At 44.2% G+C, this 20872-nt stretch overlaps 1 protein-coding gene across 2 annotated transcripts in view; it reads right to left on the bottom strand.

Annotated features, from left to right (window-relative positions):
* The window catches only part of ECT2L (epithelial cell transforming 2 like), a 1012011-nt gene that overhangs the window by 476279 nt on the left and 514860 nt on the right, over positions 1-20872 (bottom strand). For both annotated transcript variants that reach the window (XM_044064710.1, XM_044064701.1), the window contains exon 11: positions 576-668. In XM_044064710.1, coding sequence (XP_043920645.1) covers positions 576-668 — 93 coding nt within the window. The remainder of the gene's footprint in view (positions 1-575; positions 669-20872) is intronic.

Genomic DNA, 20872 nt, shown 5'->3' on the forward strand with positions numbered 1-20872 from the left:
ATATATATATATATATATATATATATATATATATATCTATGTGTGTGTGTGTGTGTGTGTGTGTGTGTATATATATATATATATATATATATATATATATATATGTGTGTGTGTGTGTGTGTGTGTGTGTGTGTGTGTGTATATATATATATATATATATATATATATATATATATATATATATATATACACACGCTAACTTAGGAAAGAGAGTCATAGTTCTGCAATTAAAGGATGGTCTGTAATGTCATGAGACCCTTCAAGCTAACTCTGCTTCACATTATCTTGTGAAAATTGACAGCTGTAATAAGGACCTCAATTCAAACCCTGCCTCGATACAGTTTAAACACAAGTACCACAAACTATATTTGCAAGACACAAGAATGCCATGACTGAAGTCAGCAAAGTACACTTGTAGTGTGACAAAAATACATCAAAACAAGAATTTTGTAGAACTATTTTATGACTGCAATATACTTTAAATGTTCTGTTTGTTCTCTGTAAAAACATATGCTGCTCTCCATGCATCAATACAAATATTATTATTACTACTACACTTTTCCTTGCTTGCTTACTGTGCTGGTAAGATCCTGTGACAATCCCCGCAGGGCAGTTGAAGCTCACATCACTTAGATGAGACAGCTGAGACAGCAATTCCATCCCCATATCTGTAAAATGAAATATAACATAGTCAAAAATTTCACTCACAAACTGTACATGCCATTAGAAAATACATATTTAAGGGAACTCAAAGCTTTTCAGAATCCACCTTAAAAATGCCCCAAATTATTGCAGCACATAAAGTCTCATAGCAGAGTGACAGGGAGAGATAACTATGTATTTAATGCTACACATCAAAACATATGCAGGCATATTGGGAATGTGAATCACACATGAACATATGCTCCTCCAAAGTGACCCCACTGCATCCTCATCTGAGATGGAAACTGGGATGAAGGAATATTAAAGGAATCCATACGAAAGTCTCCCAAACTGAACTCACCTGCCATCATTACAGCCAGCTCATCTCAGAATGTTGCCCATACAGAATAAATTTCAGGCACTGGGAAATGGGACCCCATCACTGCTTAATCTATACAATTGTGAGGAAGATGCATTTGTGGAATTGAAACAGTGGCCCTAAAAGGGCTAGAAAATCAGGAAAGCAGGCAATGTGGATATGCTCCCAATAGAGCATTTAAAAAGAAAATTTGATAGACATAGAATATTATAGATAAATATGTCATTACTAGACTTATACAAATTTAATTATTTCCCCCCTCAAGATCAGCTTTTCTCTCAGTGACAGATTTTCTCAGAAATGTGCAGCAGTTATGCTGCTGCTTGTATACATTTTTTGTAACAGTACAGCTTGAGCACAGCTCATCCTGAGTACCGGACAAAATTCTAAACTGTTGGTGACCGTGTTCTATTTTCTGTAAACTTTCAGCCTCCCTGACAAGCAATACAACTACTGGTTCAAGTTTGATAGCTCTGTTTTTTTAACATTTATTTTTGCACTGCAAAATTTGATTCACTGAAGTTTTGATTAAACAGTCAATAAAAAGTGATTTCAACTGCATGGAAATGATTATATACTTTATATGATGTCATTTAAAAGTACTGACTTACAGATATATCGTTAACAGCCAAAGAATGCTGAGACTTTGATAAGTCTGAAAACCACTAACAAAAATATAAGTCTCTGTAAGGAAACAGCCGTGAGTGGTTTGGGAATATCAGTGTCAAAAGTATTTAAAATTCACTGAACCTATTTACACTGTTAGAGCTAAGACTAACAGACTAATGTTGACAGTATTACACAAGATCAAAACACACTGGGATAAACAGTTTACTTTGCAAATCTTCAACAGTGGTGGTCCATAGTACTAGTTCACTGTCAGAAAAGCAATGAGTACATCTTAAAAAACTGAAACAAAAGATCGCAATCTCAACTTATAACATGTTGTAATTTAAACCCTAGAATACTTGTATAAATAACCTATGTATAAAGAACACAAACATACGATCTCTTCTTCAAACGTCTTTCATATGTGAGCAATTTCATTTGCCAAAGATGATAATCAAAATCAAGCACAGTGAGACAAACAGTATGGGACCACATACAGCCAATGTATCAGTGAATGTCAACAAGCAGACAGCTAATTTTAAGTCTTTTATTTATTTATTTAGCTAATTTTAAGTTTTGAGTATTAAATGCTGGGAATCAAAAATATACTGACATCCTACAAGAAGGACTAATATGGTCAAATCACTGGAGCCAAAGCCACGGCATAAAACTCAATGCCAAGAAATGTACTTTTCTGGAAGTTGGCCACTGTGGGAAAACCCTCAATGATATCATGCCCTTAACAGTACACTGAGTAGTCAGGGATTTGGAAATAGATGAGGATAGTAACATGACCTTTGATCAGCATGCATCTAAAGTGGTAGTGAAATCATTCTATATTATACAACTTACATGTATGTCTAAGGAGGTCATCATTTCTCTTTTTCGGCCCTCATCAAACCCATTATTGAGTACAACACTTCCTTTGGTAAGTACCTGATAAAAATAAAAAAGAAAGTACCCGAAGCACCTGTAGCACCTGTAGCACACACACACTGTTTATTTCTCATTTAGCGCTTTCGTCCAAGAAGTATATGGACTTCTTCAAAATAACACGAAAATGACAAAAAGCCAGCTTGAATGCAGCTAAAAAGTCACATGACTCACTCAATTAAAAAACAAGGCTGGGTCATAATTAACCTTTTCTCCTTAAAGATGCCATATGTAAAAATGCTTAATAACTTTTTAAACCTTTGACTCTTTACCTTCAAAAACTTTTTAAACCATAAAACAGATTTACAGTGTAATTAAAAATGCTAAACTAAATAGCAAACATTAATTTTAGCTTAAGGTAACAAGACATGGATACAATCTCATTAACCCAGGTTTATTAGAAGCATTACATCTAAGCGGGTCTATATTAGAGCACCGAAAGGGAGAAATATCGAACGTGCACGAGCGTAAATACAGAAACCCGACATTGCTATTGTGAGGTTTGCGCCCCCCACACCCCCTGCTAAATATATATTTCAACTCCGAGATCACACTACAGTGAAGAAAGGGCAAATATTCTGATCTTCACTGTACTGCAATAAAAAAAAAAGCATTGAGTAACTGCATATTCACTCATGTGAGCATTCAATATTTCTCCCTTTCAGTGTTCTAATATAGACCCCATCTAAGCTACCACTTTAACTCCTGGTACATGAAAATTGTATATCCTAGGACACCTACCATCTTTGGAAAACAAAATATCCACAAGAATCCTTTTGACCCCCCCCCCCCCACACACACACACACACCATTGAGACCTACAGTTGATGCGAAGTTCTCAAAAACTTTTTTGTTTCTAAATACATTGACCAGCAAAGGGGGTATTTAAAAACTATTCATATCTACTGAAGGATTCTTGGGATTTTTTGATGAATGTAGGAGATAACTTGTATTCAGAAGACACTATTTTTGTTACTAATGATGTAAAAGATTTTATTTTCTGTGATCCCCCATGACACTGGAATAGATTGTTTTTTTTTCAATTTCTTTTTTTGCAAATGGATTTGGGGCACAACAAATGTCTAACCTTGGGTAGCCTTATGGAACTGGTGTTGGAAAACAATATCATCTGGTTTAAGGGACAACACTTCAAACAGAAGAATGTGGTAGCAATGGGTGCAGCCTGCGCCCCGATATTTGCAAACATTGTCATGGCTTACTGGGAAGTTAATTTTAATTTTAACTCCCAGTTCAAGGACTGTTGGTCCCTTTACAAACGTTTTTTTTTAGATGACATTATTATTTTTTGGAGGGACAATAATGAGAGTTTGGAACAGTTAAGTATATAAATGAATCCACAGAGTTCTGGAGGTTTACCATGGCAATTGACACTGAATGTGCCAATTTTCTAGATGTTAGTATTTAAAAGAAGAGACAGAGTAATGCTTGTGTCAACACTCTATAGGAAGTCGACGTACTCGAACTCCCTCCTGCACTTTGACAGTTGGCACCCTCTTCATCAGAAGAGGTCATTAGTCAAGAGCCAATGAATAAGGCTGGCCTGTATGGTTAGTGAAGACAGCTGTTTTATATCAGAATGTGGTAAACTTTGGGAGATGTCTAGAAGGGGTTACCCCAGAGATTTTCTTTCTAGTATTTTTGCAGAGGTTCAAAGGAAGAGAACTGATGGGACCTACTTGGGACACTACAAAACCAAGTATTAATAAAACCACCAAATCATGAAAATGACACCAATTTTAATAAGGCTCTTATTATTCCATATTGTTTGCAATTCAATCATATAAGTTCAATCACTCACAAAAACTGGGCCATATTTGGTGTTCATCAAGACATTATTGATAAGGTAGGGGAAAGACCTATTGTAGTTTACCAGAAAGATGTATGCATCAAAATGATGTTGGAAAGAACAGTGTATGAGGCTCCCAGTGGTAAAATGACAAAGTGTGGTCACTGTACGCAATGTAAAAATATTTTGGAAGGTTAAGAAGTAGACATTTGGGGTTATGGCACGTGAATTTAAAAAGGAAATATCACTCTAACAGCAAGGGGGTGATATACATGGCAAAGTGCCAACAATGTAAAGGATTTTACATTGGGAAAACTGTTAGACACCTAAAAAACAGGATGTAGCAACATTTTTATGACATTGCAAAAAAAGATGAACACAATGCTTTATATAGGCACACTAAGGAATATCCACATCATACTTTTAAATTCATTCTCATTAACAGTGTCCAAGAGAGACCTAGAGGTGGACCTGTAGACCTGTATGTAGAGTACCAGGAGTTAAAGTGGCAGCTTAGATGTAATGCTGCTAACAAACCTGGGCTTAATGAGACTGTATCCATGTGTTGTTATCTTAAGCTAAAATCAATGCTTGCTATTTAGTTTGGCATTTTTAATTACACTTTAAATCTGTTTTATGGTTTAAAACGTTTTTGAAGGTAAGGTGAATTATGGCCTAGCCTTGTTTTTTAATTGAGGCAGTTATGTGACTTTTCAACTGCATTTAAGCTGGCTTTTTGTCATTTTATGTTATTCTGAAGATGTCCATATGCTTCTTGGACGAAATCACTAAATGAAAAATAAACAGTCCCCCGGATTCATGAAGCTCGGCGCAAGGCCGGTGTAAGGCCTGCGCCGGCCGTACAGCGTATAAATGGTGTAGTAGCGTCATATGCATATTAATGAAGGTGAGCCGCTACCACATCCACGTGCATAGGACACGTGCGCGAGTGCATGGGGCGTTACTAAGCTGCGCCCGGAGGCGTGTCAATGTCGGCTGGCGATGAGCAACCTAAACTGCTGAATATTATAGCCTGCCTGCAATAGTAATCGCACCTATCAGTGTCCGTGGGTAATGAAACATATGCAAAGCATGCAAGACAGTTCCCGGCCACACAAAATGGAGAACCAAACAGAAATGCACGCAACATAATATAAGTTTCCGTCCATGGAACAAATGATATTTAAAATCATGTGTCCGTAATGTACTGCACTGTCAGAAGTTATACCCAGTGGAAGTGAAGCGCATCATGTCAGCGAGCCGCCAATACACACATCTAGCCCCATGGGTATGGTCACCAGCAGTCCCACAGTGGTAGTGATAGTACACAGCAGGGCAGTTGTGGCTATATAACAACCGTAAAGAAATCTGACAGTCCAAATTGTATACCAAACACACACAAACATATGTATATTAAAATGTGCTATACACATGAACAGGAACGTAACCGTCACATACACAAAGGATGCTATATGCGGAACCGGGCTATCCAAAAGTAGAACCCATGCATGCAAATGTAATACGCAACAACCCCAGTATAGCACATAACTCGCACCCATGTCCGAATGTCCACCAAATCCAGCTACCAGCCTTGCGCATCCGTACACCTGCACATAGCGAGTATTCCCCATATGTAGTAGGAAGTATCGTCCTAGGCAGTGTCAGGATTGCAAATATGTACCCCACGATTGTAAACATCCCATCACAGGTACGTAAATCCAAATGCCCACGTGTTAATGTTACGGCAAAATGTGTCTACATCACGTGTGGGATAAGTAACCTGTTGAAACCTCAGAGTTGTTTACACGCCACGGTGTCCATTACTGTACACATCTGGACAAAACATGTATGTGTAGTCACGGTACTGTTCAGTTTCTACACAGACATGCAATTCATACTACGCAGGATGGAACAGCTGTCCACCATGCAGGTCACCCCACTAGGGTTGCCACCTGTTCAGATGGCCAAGGTGGGACATCCCTTGTAGAAATGTGAGAATTTGCAGGATAAAACATACCCCCGGCCAGTGCAAAGGACAGAATTACATGTGTATGCCAAGATAAAAGCTTATGCCATAGCATTTGAATAGCTTATGCTATCCCAAATAATAGTTATGTGCACCAGATACAAAATACCTGTATCATGCAACTAGTACAGAAAATAAGAAATATATTATTGTCTTAAAATCACAGGACATATGCCATGTCTTAGGTGTCGTCGCAGGACACAACTGTCCAAAGTGGGACCTCACCTCGCAAAGAGGAACAAGTGGTAACCCTACTCCCCACTGAATTATCGACAGTATATATTCAACTCAATCACATACCGACACCACCTCTCAACCTATTACAGCAACAAAACCTGGACAAAGCCTAAAAGGATGGGTGGACAAATAGGGACAGATGTAATTACTGCTCCCACAAGCTTCGAAAGTTCACTGAATAATAGTATGTACATAAGCAGGAAATGTTGTGAAGGATGTGGGGTAGTCCCCAGTATTACAGAGGTCCGTACATATATACTGTAACAAACCATCACATATGTTGACTGTACTACTGCATACCCGTAGTTAATTCATAGTTACGTCATGTGCAAAATAATAACCCTCATAAGAATGAATACAGGAAATAGTCAAATGTGAATGGGAACACCACTCACCGTGGATTATGCATTGTAACCATCCCCACCCATATTATGTATTGCCAGCATCATAAGCTGCTGACAGGTGCCCAAACACCTGTGTCTGTAAACAGATTAAATGTTTAAAATGGACAATCCCTGTCCATGTGCTTTGTCTGACATTTGAACATGGTCAGGGCAGTTCCGTTCACCAGTCGGACAAGCCTAAACCCAGATCACCACATGAACACCCTGACAATTAAAGACCTGTATGTGTCAGGAATATAAGCCTTTGGGTTCTGAATATCCCTGCAGTGATGAAATATGCAGCTTGGGTCCAGAGCAGTAGGGAATAGGGAATGTGTAACATGTAGTACCGCATTTTTCCCAGCAGGAGAATGGATGCCTGTGACATAAGTGAAGCAGTGAGGCATATGTTAATGTAGCTATGTACTATGGGTATGCATATAAATGAGTCAGAACATCAAACGTATACTGGTTACAGCATCCAGCCAATGTGAATGCAGTCCCGGTTGAACAACGACTACAGTACATATAATGTGAAAGTGTAATGAATGCGTCTGTGCTGTACAGACAGTTAAATATGTAAAGGTGAACGTGTGTTTCGCAAACGTCCGTTAACCGGATTACAGATAATTACTGGTACTGTCACAAGTAATAAAGCCCACGTAAGCACAAAGACTTAGTAAACATATGTAACCCACAGTAAGGATATGTATGCGCGCCCGCGCGTAACCCACAATAAGAAAATGCAAGTGCGCCTGTGCGTGTGTGATCCGCTCACAGCATAGTAAATGAATGCTGTTAACCTCGTAAAGTATGAAACCGGACGAAGCCATGCAAACTACTGGTACAAATAGGGACAAACCCCAGATATGTGCCAGAACAAACATAGAAAGTGGATAGAATAACGGGTGTGTCAGTAGCATGGATTCTCTGAAGGGTATGCAGTCGTACCCTGAACTGCTTGCCAGAAATCCCCACCGTAAGTCTCAAATGAAATGCCACTACATTGCCAGATAGACACAGGTTTATGTAAAACACAGCGAAGATAAAGGGGCAAGCAGCTGTACACTCTGCGACAATCTGTATAGTGGAAAGGTATGGTATGGATATAGATATATGTGTATACACATAATCCACAGACATAAACCAAAGCAAGATATGAAATGAGGATTGTACATGTATATATGTATACACAACAGACTTATGTCCCGTAGATATGACATATGTACATAAATAGGCGACGTTATATCTAATATGGGTAGACAAACAGACATGCAGGAAAGGTGAATAAACCGCAGCATTCAAAAACATTGGCCAGAAAGTGACAGTCCAGCAAGTTCTACACTTTAAACATGCAGATAGGTGTCCATTGCAGGACTCCATAAATTGAAATACGTAGTGTCAACCGACATTGATGCAAAGGAAGTGACCGCAGCAAATACGAAATAGCTGTACATGCAACAGTATCAGGTGCAATGGTGATGACACGTGTGTCGATAGAATGTGTGACGTACGAACTGATATCCGGAGAGTGGGGAGTGCATATAAGTGTCTCCACACTTCAGTAATGCACACATTAAACATGTGTAATGGGTACTGTAGAGGGTTGTCAGGTATGGGAATCATGGGTATGCAGAAATGGGCCTAGGTGTTGTTTGGCAGGGATTTCGTAGGCCCGCCCCGTTGGGGTGATGTGGGTATAGCACGCGCCTATATTCTCAATAATGGGGCAAACCATCCACTGGATATTGCGGAAACCATTTTGGCAATATGTAGGGCCCTATATCAGTGTCATGTAGGCGATTATCATGGATGGACATGCGTACGACCAAGATGGTACCCATAACTGGCAAACTGTCAGAATAACACAGCTGCACTAAGGCATAGTACATGAAATACAAATAGGGACTATATTAGATATACCCCAGACAAAGTCAGAACGTTGTGAGAATACTGGCATACCCATGAATACGGATGTTATGAGTGTTACTAATCATGTAATGGAAATGTCAGTCACTATTATCTACCGCACAGTCCGTAATGCCTTGCCAGCAATTTACCAGAAAGGCACATCACTATGACAAATGTAACAAGGTCAAACGTCAGGGCATTTACCCATAATGTGTACAGGTTAGGGGTATGAAGGTAATCTGTCCAAAATACATGTACAGAACTAGTGATACTAGGTGGACAGGTGAGAAGAAAGACATCAGGACAAATGAGAAAACATGTACAAGTCACACGCATGTACACCGACAAATGTGAATGACAATGTATGCCCTGTGAATGTCAATGTGGAAGGTTAATAGACACAAACGTAATGTGTCCCTCAGGGTGTCATGCAGTGTCACCGTAACAATGTCCAGTCCCCCAGACACGTACGTGAACTCTGCCACTGACGGAAAGCGCAAATACCAGCGCACACATACGGTACATGATAGACCAATTAGTGTGGATAAGCAGCTGTTGGCCTCTGTGAGGAATACAACTGTCTGGGTGGGTGTGTCCTGCAATATAAATGTAATGGCATGTGGCCTGTGATGCTGCCATACAGTGTGTGTATTGGTGTCAGAAAGTTGATATTTTGTTACAGACACATACTCCGCAACTGTACAGATTTACGATGAATGTGCAGAGTTCTGCCTCATATGTTTGGTGTGTTCCACATAACAGTAACATTCTGGCACTTCCATGATAACTGAAGACATGAAATAATGACAAACATGTGTGTAAGACACCAAATCCGACAGAAAAGCCATACTAATGCAAAACCTATTATTGTGTCAACTATTTACGTTTGTAAGAGCAACATGTCAATACTGCCCCTATGTGTCCCACTATCAGATAAGGCCTTGTCCAGCAACTTGCTCTAGGAGGTGGAGTGGTATGAACAGAAACAGATACATGTGTGAGGAAACAGCAATATCGACTGAAAGATAACGTAGAAGGTATGAAATGCGCTGCAGTAGGAAGTGCAGTACTGTCCGCAGGTATGTGCTGACATGTCAAATGACACAGCAGTCTACATGAAGAACCTTTAGGGCTGTCACCTTTACAAATGATGATACTGGGACATACCCACAGCCATGCACACAGCACAAATAGACATACACACATGAAAACTAGGCCATGATACATGAAGCCTCCGGCGTGTACGAGTACAGTGAGAGTACAGCAAGGATAGATGTCTGCCAAGATATACAGCAAATGCCTGTAAGGGCGTGTAACACTGCCCGTAACACAGACGTTGCATGGACAATGTTGGGAGTTGCAACATACCCCATTGGTATGTGAAAGCTATGCAAATATGCGATACATGAAACAGTCAGCTGTCCATGCAAGAGTATGGTTATGGGAAGAAAATAGATTTTATATATATATATATATATATATATATATATATATATATATAGAGAGAGAGAGAGAGAGAGATACAGACATACACACACACACACATGTGGCAGGGCTGGTAATTGAACCTACACATGACTACCCTATCAAACTACAGCATGACGCATTTACAGAACACGCTACCAAAACTACTAAACACAGCAGACACACAGGCATTCTACTAGGTGCGTGTCAACATCCGCAAAGACAAAGACGGCAGCAGGATACATCTGTGTTGCGAAGCGTCTAAAAGCATAACCTGAGCCCCCAGGTGGACACACACACACATCTGGCAGGCCTGGGAATTGAGCCTACACCTAACTACCCTATAACACTACAGCATGACGCATTTACAGAACGCGCTACCGAGACTACTGAACACAGCACTCTCAGAGGCATACTTCTAGGTGGGTGACATCATCCGCAAAGGCAAAGACGCCGATAGGGAATGTATGTGTTGTGAGGCATCTAAAAGCATTACTGTGTCCCCAGGCAGCTGGAAACACACGCACACACACACACTTGGAAGGGCCGGGAGTTGAACACACACTTACCTACTCTAACACACTACAGCATTACGCATTTACAGAACGCGCTACCGAGATTACTGAACACAGCACTCTCAGAGGCATACTTCTAGGTGGGTGAATTCATCCGCAAAGGCAAAGACGCCGATAGGGAATGTATGTGTTGTGAGGCATCTAAAAGCATTACTGTGTCCCCAGGCAGCTGGAAACACATGCACACACACACTTGGAAGGGCCAGGAGTTGAACACACACCTACCTACTCTAACACACTACAGCATTACACATTTACAGAACACGCTACAGAGATTACTGAACACAGCTCTGTCAGAGGCATACTTCTAGGTGGGTGACATCATCCGCAAAGGCAAAGACGCCGATAGGGAATGTATGTGTTGTGAGGCATCTAAAAGCACTACTGTGTCCCCAGGCAGCTGGAAACACATGCACACACACACACACGCACACACACACTTGAAAGGGCCGGGAGTTGAACACACACCTACCGACTCTAACACACTACAGCATTATGCATTCACAGAACGCGCTACTGAGATTACTGAACACAGCACTCTCAGAGGCATACTTCTAGGTGGGTGACATCATCCGCAAAGGCAAAGACGCCGATAGGGAATGTATGTGTTGTGAGGCATCTAAAAGCATTACTGTGTCCCCAGGCAGCTGGAAACACATGCACACACACACACACACACACACACACACACTTGGAAGGGCCGGGAGTTGAACACACACCTACCTATTCTAACACACTACAGCATTACGCATTTACAGAACACGCTACAGAGATTATTGAACACAGTTCTGTCAGAGGCATACTTCTAGGTGGGTGACATCATCCGCAAAGACAAAGACGCTGATAGGGAATGTATGTGTTGTGAGGCATCTAAAAGCATTACTGTATCCCCAGGCAGCTGGAAACACACGCTCACACACACACACACACACACACACACACACACACTTGGAAGGGCCGGGAGTTGAACACACATCTACCTACTCTAACACACTACAGCATTACACATTTACAGAACGTGCTACCGAGATTACTGAACACAGCACTCTCAGAGGCATACTTCTAGGTGGGTGACATCATCCGCAAAGGCAAAGATGCCGATAGGGAATGTATGTGTTGTGAGGCATCTAAAAGTATTACTGTGTCCCCAGGCAGCACATGCACACACACACACTTGGAAGGGCCGAGAGTTGAACACACACCTACCTACTCTAACACACTACAGCATTATGCATTTACAGAACGCGCTACCGAGATTACTGAACACAGCACTCTCAGAGGCATACTTCTAGGTGGGTGACATCATCAGCAAAGGCAAAGACGCCGATAGGGAATGTATGTGTTGTGAGGCATCTAAAAGCATTACTGTGTCCCCAGGCAGCTGGAAACACACACACACACACACACACACACACTTGGAAGGGCCGGGAGTTGAACACACACCTACCTACTCTAACACACTACAGCATTACACATTTACAGAACACGCTACCGAGATTACTGAACACAGCACTCTCAGAGGCATACTTCTAGGTGGGTGACATCATCCGCAAAGGCAAAGACGCCGATAGGGAATGTATGTGTTGTGAGGCATCTAAAAGCATTACTGTGTCCCCAGGCAGCTGGAAACACACACACACACACACACACTTGGAAGGGCCAGGAGTTGAACACACACCTACCTACTCTAACACACTACAGCATTATGCATTTACAGAACACGCTACCGAGATTACTGAACACAGCACTCTCAGAGGCATACTTCTAGGTGGGTGACATCATCCGCAAAGGCAAAGACGCCGATAGGGAATGTATGTGTTGTGAGGCATCTAAGCATTACTGTGTCCCCAGGCAGCTGGAAACACATGCACACACACACACACACACTTGGAAGGGCCGGGAGTTGAACACACACCTACCTACTCTAACACACTACAGCATTATGCATTTACAGAACGCGCTACCGAGATTACTGAACACAGCACTCTCAGAGGCATACTTCTAGGTGGGTGACATCATCCGCAAAGGCAAAGACGCCGATAGGGAATGTATGTGTTGTGAGGCATCCAAAAGCATTACTGTGTCTCCAGGCAGCTGGAAACACACACACACACACACACACACACACACACACACACTTGGAAGGGCCGGGAGTTGAACACACACCTACCTATTCTAACACGCTACAGCATTACGCATTTACAGAACACGCTACAGAGATTACTGAACACAGTTCTGTCAGAGGCATACTTCTAGGTGGGTGACATCATCCGCAAAGACAAAGACGCCGATAGGGAATGTATGTGTTGTGAGGCATCTAAAAGCATTACTGTATCCCCAGGCAGCTGGAAACACACGCTCACACACACACACACACACACACACTTGGAAGGGCCGGGAGTTGAACACACATCTACCTACTCTAACACACTACAGCATTACACATTTACAGAACGTGCTACCGAGATTACTGAACACAGCACTCTCAGAGGCATACTTCTAGGTGGGTGACATCATCCGCAAAGGCAAAGACGCCGATAGGGAATGTATGTGTTGTGAGGCATCTAAAAGTATTACTGTGTCCCCAGGCAGCTGGAAACACACGCACACACACACACACACACTTAGAAGGGCCAGGAGTTGAACACACACCTACCTACTCTAACACACTACAGAATTACGCATTTACAGAATGCGCTACCGAGATTACTGAACACAGCACTCTCAGAGGCATACTTCTAGGTGGGTGACATCTTCCGCAAAGGCAAAGATGCCGATAGGGAATGTTTAGAGTGTGAGCAGTCTGAAAGCATATTACCGTCCCAAGGTAGACGTACACAAACACGCCAGTGCTGTCAACGGGCCAACTAAATGTCTACGGAGCACAACAACACTGAATAGATACGGGATGCGCCACAGACAGTACACCCTTCGAGAGAGCAACAAGTGTGTTCAATGTAGGCATCGATCGTGACATTGAAAATGGACATCTGGTGCCTGGATGACCACCATGGCTATACAGGATGTCAATGGCCATGCCCACACGCTTAGTATCACACATCTGTTTGGCGCAGTGTGGAATGTACTGTGTGCCCATCTACACAATGGCATACTGGGCATGCTCACACACTTAGCTGTTGCAAAGGGCCATCTTGCATGCACACGGAGTCTAATCATGGAGGGGTGCAGTGTGGAATGTACTGTGTGTCCATCTACACAATGGCGTACTGGGCATGCTCACACACTTAGCTGTTGCAAAGGGCCATCTTGCATGCACATGGAGTCTAATCATGGAGGGGCACAGTGTGGAATGTACTGTGTGTCCATCTACACAACGGCATACTGGGCATGCTCACACACTTAGCAGTTGCAAAGGGCAATCTTGCATGCAGATGGAGTGTACACACAGAAGGGTACAGTAAGGTATAACTGCCCTCACGCACATGCAGTGACCTGTACACACACAGCTGCCATCACAGCTGTCACAGGTGCAGGTCACACACGTACACACTGCAGTGTACACTGTAGCTGTCAAGTCAGCACCATGTCATTGGTGCAGCACTACACAGCCTTACGGTCCCACAACACCATGTGACACATGTACACCAGCTGTGCAGAGTACACACGTACCAACTGGGATCCAACAGGTGTTATGCATTGCAATGATACCAGTAGACATGAACAGGTCGGCTCAAGACATACCATGGCCCTTACACAGCTGTGACACCTGACTGTTGCTGTACACCAATGAACACACGTCTGGGTACATCATACATGTGATTGTGTGGATGTGTGCATGGACTGCACACACAACACATACACACATGGCCTTTGATGTACCTCGTGCATAACACTGGCCTAATCAATGCTACACAGGTGAATTGAAGGTGGGCCCATGTCTGTTGAATGCTCACACTACAGGGGGTAGCAGTGTTGACCAGGACACATACCCTTGCACTGGTCACCTGTGACACCCATGATATCATACCGCAGTCCATGTGTTATGTATGTCAACACACATGTCCAACAATAGCAATGCATACAAACATGGCAACAGGAGACACATGTGACATCTGTACTGTGCATGCAGCAAACATTCATGTGCAGTGGCTGATGTCCGTAACATAGTTGCACCTACCTACGACATGCAGATGCAATGCAGACCCATCATTGACATCTGTATACGGTGACATACAAACAGCACATATGGAGGGATGTGTGTACATAACGTGGTGAACCACCTGTCTAGATGTATGTGTGCAAGGGGTGGCTCACAGTTGTGTCACACACCATCCTATCATGCCATGTGCTAACTGTACGCTATGTCGCTGTTACGTGACGGTGCTGACATAATGCATACACAGCGGTCAGGTGTTAACAACTATATGTCATATGGCACCTGTAACACCTACAACCTCCCGTGTGTATATAGCAGCACATTGCCAGATATAGCGTTGGTACACATAATGCAATCAATACCGCTGCATGTCCAGCAAACGTGTCATCATATGGCTGGTGTATCATTCCCAGCAGTGCCATGTGTGTCCGAATGTGTGACCAGGGATGCCACATATCGCGGGGAATATGTCCCAGTTGCTACACATCCCTGTACACCATTGTAGAGAACTGTACATACGTCAGTGTGGGAAGCATGAAGTTCGCCGGTGATGTGCATCACACACATCGGCTGTCCCTATACACATGTGTGGTCACCACAGTGTGTGTGTGTCTGTATGTATGTCTGGTGCTTGATGTGAGTGTGTATGCTAATATACGGTGGGAAATTATCATTGGCCCCACGTGTTGACTAACCCGTAATGGTGATGCATTGCACAACCCTGTTGATGCCATAGGTCCCAGCCATACTGGCTACCTGTGCATGTCCCTTCTCTGTGACACTTCGTGTGGGTGCATAGTACTGTGAGGGTGATGACCACACAGGCAAGGGTCCCCAGCTGCACACTATGGGGTGTGCGTTATAGTGGTGTACACCCCGTGACTGAGGCCATGTTCACGTACTGTTACGGGTCCTACTGCTGCACAGTGTGGCCTCCAGCTACCAAGTGACACCTCACATCATCATCATTGGCCAGGCTGCTGTGTACAACCTCTGCACCATGTCACCATACCTGTAATGTGTCCTGCTATGTATGTCACGTCTCTGTCCAGTGTAGCCTGTGGCACCGACCATATGCGTCAGGTGCAGTATATGTGCGGACATCTGTGTCATGTTTGTGTGTCCAACAGTCAGGATGAGGGTACATGTAGCATGCTGATATTGCCAGACGTGCCTGTGTGTACTCCACAGTTACACGTGGGGGACTGCAAACACTGCTACCTGTAGGCACATGCAAGTACACCATAGGGGGGAACCAGGGTATCACAACCAACATGGTGCTACAGATGTAACCGTGACACATACCGTGAACACATCACAATGCATGCTGCACCTGCACTACATGGTGTGACTGGTGCATGTCGATAGTACACAACCTATGTCACATACACAACTCAGTATTCACACACAACCACTGTAACATACACATCCCTCACTATGCATACACAGGTATTACATACACCTCTCACTATGCTGTTCACCCTGTGCATCAGAATATTTGTACATAACCCTGCACTGATGGTGTGGATGACAGGAATGCGGCACAGGCTTCATCATATGCACAGGGTGATATGTTTGCCAGGGGCATAGGCTGCACCAATGGATAACATCATGTGTGTGTGTAAGGGCCGGTGAGTTGACTGGACATATCTGTGCAGAATGCATGTGGATGTTGTGGAGCCCTACAGTTGTGTTTGCTGTATGCGTGTATGTGTGTACAGAGTTCTGCCATTTGTGATGCCTACATGGGGTATAATTGACAGCCCCAGATTGTACAGTGCAGGTTGTACAGCTCACTGTGTCCGTCCACAGCCACGTGACCTGTGCCTGCCTGGGGTTGCATGGGCACTACCAGGTGGAGGTACAGAGTGGCTACTGTCTGACGACACATGTCCGCTGGAAACGTGTCCCCGCTGAGACCGTCCAGGGCCACGTCCTACGTGGCCTGCTGTGTCCTGGTGTTGACAGCGCAGCAGCAGCTGCACTGCTACTGCTACCGGCACTATGGGAGCGGGCATGTGAGGTGGCATGGTCACGTTGACCTACACTAGGTGGTGTTGCTGGCCTATGTCCACGTGGCCTACGCCTCACTCCTACCAGGTATTCCAGCACAGACAGCTCCCGCTCGCGGATTGCCATGCCTCGGTCAAGGATTCCAACCATTTCACCTAGTCACCTATCCAGAACATTAGCAATCTGCCGTTGAGCATTTGCCAATGCCTGGATGTTGTCATTTAGAGTATGGATAGCAGCCCTCTGCAGCCTCTGCCCTTCTCTGTTCTGCCATTCAGCATGTGCCTGTGCCGCCATTACAGTGTGGAACATGCGTCTGGTGATACCAGCTGCTGCGCTCTGTCCTGCAGGTGCATGTCTGCCAGAGGTCCTCCTACGAGCAGCACCGGCCACATGCCTGTGTGGCACATCTGCAGTCATTACACTGACACCATGGTGTGTAGACACACCTACTGTAGCCACCACACATTCCTGTTCCACGCCAACAGACACTGACTGTCCTTCCTCTATGGCCACCGGTGATGCGGTATGTGTTGGCAGCAGAACTGTGTGCGGGGAAGAGGGGGACATAGCTGGGATGGTAACCATTGGCACAGATTCAGCCCCTGACAACCCTGCCTGTACCTCATGCATATGTTCATCACCGCTAGTATCTGTGGGGACACTAACATCAGATGGATCGCAGGAGGGTAATGCACCTACATCAACTGTGAATGCAAAGAAATACTGTAACTTACAATAGACACAGACACACACACACTGACACACACACACAGACACACACAGACACACACACAGACACACACACACACACACACACACACACACACAGACACACACACACACACACACACACACACACACACACACACACACACACACACACACACACACACACACACACACACACACACACACACACACACACACACACACACACACACACACACACACACACACACACACACACACACACACACACACACACACACACACACAGACACACCATGCATGTGATTTGTCAGATGGCATGCAGCATGCCTGCGATAGAGCAGAGGGCATGCAGCTCAGACATTAATAGTGTTAGTAAGCATACCTCCCTGGGGTGCACACTACAGCAAGCAGGTGTCATATCAGTAGCCATGCAGTTCACACAATCATGGTAGTATGCATGCATCTCCGTGATACACCATGTGGGCCAGAACAGGATAACAGTACACATGTCTGACATGACCTTGACATGTAATTTGCTGACATGTGCATTAACATGCATACATGTTTGACACAATGGTGTCCTGATACATGTACAGCATCATAATGGGCTTCACATTGCAGTGTTGTGTGTATGCCCTACAGATAGAATGCATGTTTAGCAAATGTGCATGAGCACGGGAGGGTAGTGTGAGCCGTCTACATTGCTATACAGTGTGAAGTACAGACACTGTGCCATTGCATGGCAACATGAGGCATGTATGTTGCTGTAGAATGCATAATATGTACACATTGCATAGCCATAACTGCAACACAGTCGTGATGTTCGACAGATCGTATATGGTAGACTTCAGTGACACCTCCAGTAGCTGTGCACAGGCTTTTAGGTTGTCCACTGTACCACATCAACTGTATAATCAGTCAACTAAGGCTATAATTGGACCATGTGTGGACAATGTGCAACAGGGTGTATACACATCCCATGTACTGTGTGGCTACATGTCTCTGGCCATCCCCATGGCCATGTGTGCACATGTGGTGGCCAATTGTGTGTGATGGGCATCTTCTCCACATGTCTGTGTGGTCCCATATGACATACACCCATACATGTCAGATATGTCACATTCCACAGGTCTATGCAGACAACGGGTTGTATGTTTGGTATGTGGGGTTTAGGTCATGTGATAGTGTGACAATATTGCAGACAGAACACTACATGTCTGGGACATGTCAGGTGGCACATCACAATGTGTGCACCCGATGCAGGGGCATATGACACAATGGTGACACTTGTGGGCTGCCCATATCACAGCTCACTGTGTGGTACTGTGTGCGTACCACACATGTTGTTACAATGCATACTGCATATGCCTCCATTGTAGAACACCTCCACCATTGTATGCACAGCTGACCACACATGTCGCAATGACAAGTACTGTGGTTTCATGTCTGTGTATCATTACGTTTGCATATATTGCACATGGGTGGCGTGTGTGAATGCATGGTGGTGCGACCTGCATATCGTGACTGGAACAAACACCAGGTGTGCAAGTGTTTACTGGCCACATGGCAAATAGATCTACACTGTAACATGCCTGATACTGATGACAGTCTCACCTGCAACGGACCCATGTCTGTGCGGCACGCCAGAGGTACCTGTATAGGGGTGACACACCAGTATGAACATTATCCATGACTGTATGACAGCCACAGGTTGCACTGTGCATGTGCACACATTCACCTGTGTAATAGCATATAGTATGCACATGTGTGCATACACAACGTAGCATACTGTCCACATACCTGGCATATGTTGTTACTTTACATTATGTACAGTGACACATGCAACTACATGGGATATAATAGCCATATGTGCATTACTGACTTACCAGGCAACTCCAGGCTCATTGGTTGGGAGACACCCACCTCCACGATGGCAGCTAGTGTTTCTGGATGCTGTTCCCTGGGTGTCCCCAGACTGGCCAGTAGCTCTTCGGTGTGTGTGAGTGGGGGCTGGGTTGGTGGCCCACCACCTGTTCCACCTTGTTCCCTGGCGATTGCAGTGGCACGCTGTTTTGCATGTCATATTAGGTCCGTGCAGTGTCTGCGCACCTGCTGGTAGGTGCGGTTATGGCCACCCACATCGTTCACCCTCCTGCGTAGATCCTGCCACAGGTCATCCCGCTGCTGGGCATGCTGTGGCACATGGCTGAACAACAAGTCATAGTTGTCATGGAGCTGTGGGATGAGGACATCATCCTCCTGGCGGGTGTATGCTGGGAAGCGTGTACGGGGCATTATCTGTAAAACATAATGATGGTGACAGGTCACAGTTTCAGAGATGTACAGAGATACTGCTGCACATACATTTCTATGACATCTACTGCATCTGCACAGTTATCTTTGCAAAGCACCATGACACTGACACGACTGACGTGTTTGTGTCACACATGTCACACCCATTATGCATTGGATATCATCACCATATATGTGTGTCACCTCATTACAGTGTTCATACTCCATATAAATGCTGTCTTGCTGTGGGCATGTCTATTTGCCTGCACTTGTGTTCTTACCTATCTGCACATGCCTCGATGTGTCCACGGTACTACTGTTGACCTGGATGCTGTGTATATGTCACATATCAACACAGACACAGCCGGAATGGACTTGAGCAGTGACAATGCACACATACGCATGGACACCTGTACATGCATGTGTTTTGCCATATACATCTACACAGCACTGTACAACTGTTCAACATCCTGACACGGATCGCGTGTATTACACATGTGATAGACATGGGACAATGGATAGTCAGACGACATTCGCAGGGATGGTCATCAACCATAGCATGTGCGGGCATGGTTTCCACGCTGTTACAGACGGCCATTGTGCCACCGCAAGCTGCATCAGTGCCACATTACTGATCCAGTCAGTTGATAGTACATCTACCATGCGGCCATCACACCATGTATGACTGGGATGACATCTGCAGCTTTGATGGACAGGGTTGCATGGTATGGCAGGAGTATGTCACATATATGGCACAGGGATCTGTCCAG

The sequence above is a fragment of the Protopterus annectens genome, chromosome 1.part0, assembly GCF_019279795.1.
Source record: "Protopterus annectens isolate FY-2018-M chromosome 1.part0, PAN1.0, whole genome shotgun sequence".
Taxonomy (NCBI): domain Eukaryota; kingdom Metazoa; phylum Chordata; order Ceratodontiformes; family Protopteridae; genus Protopterus; species Protopterus annectens.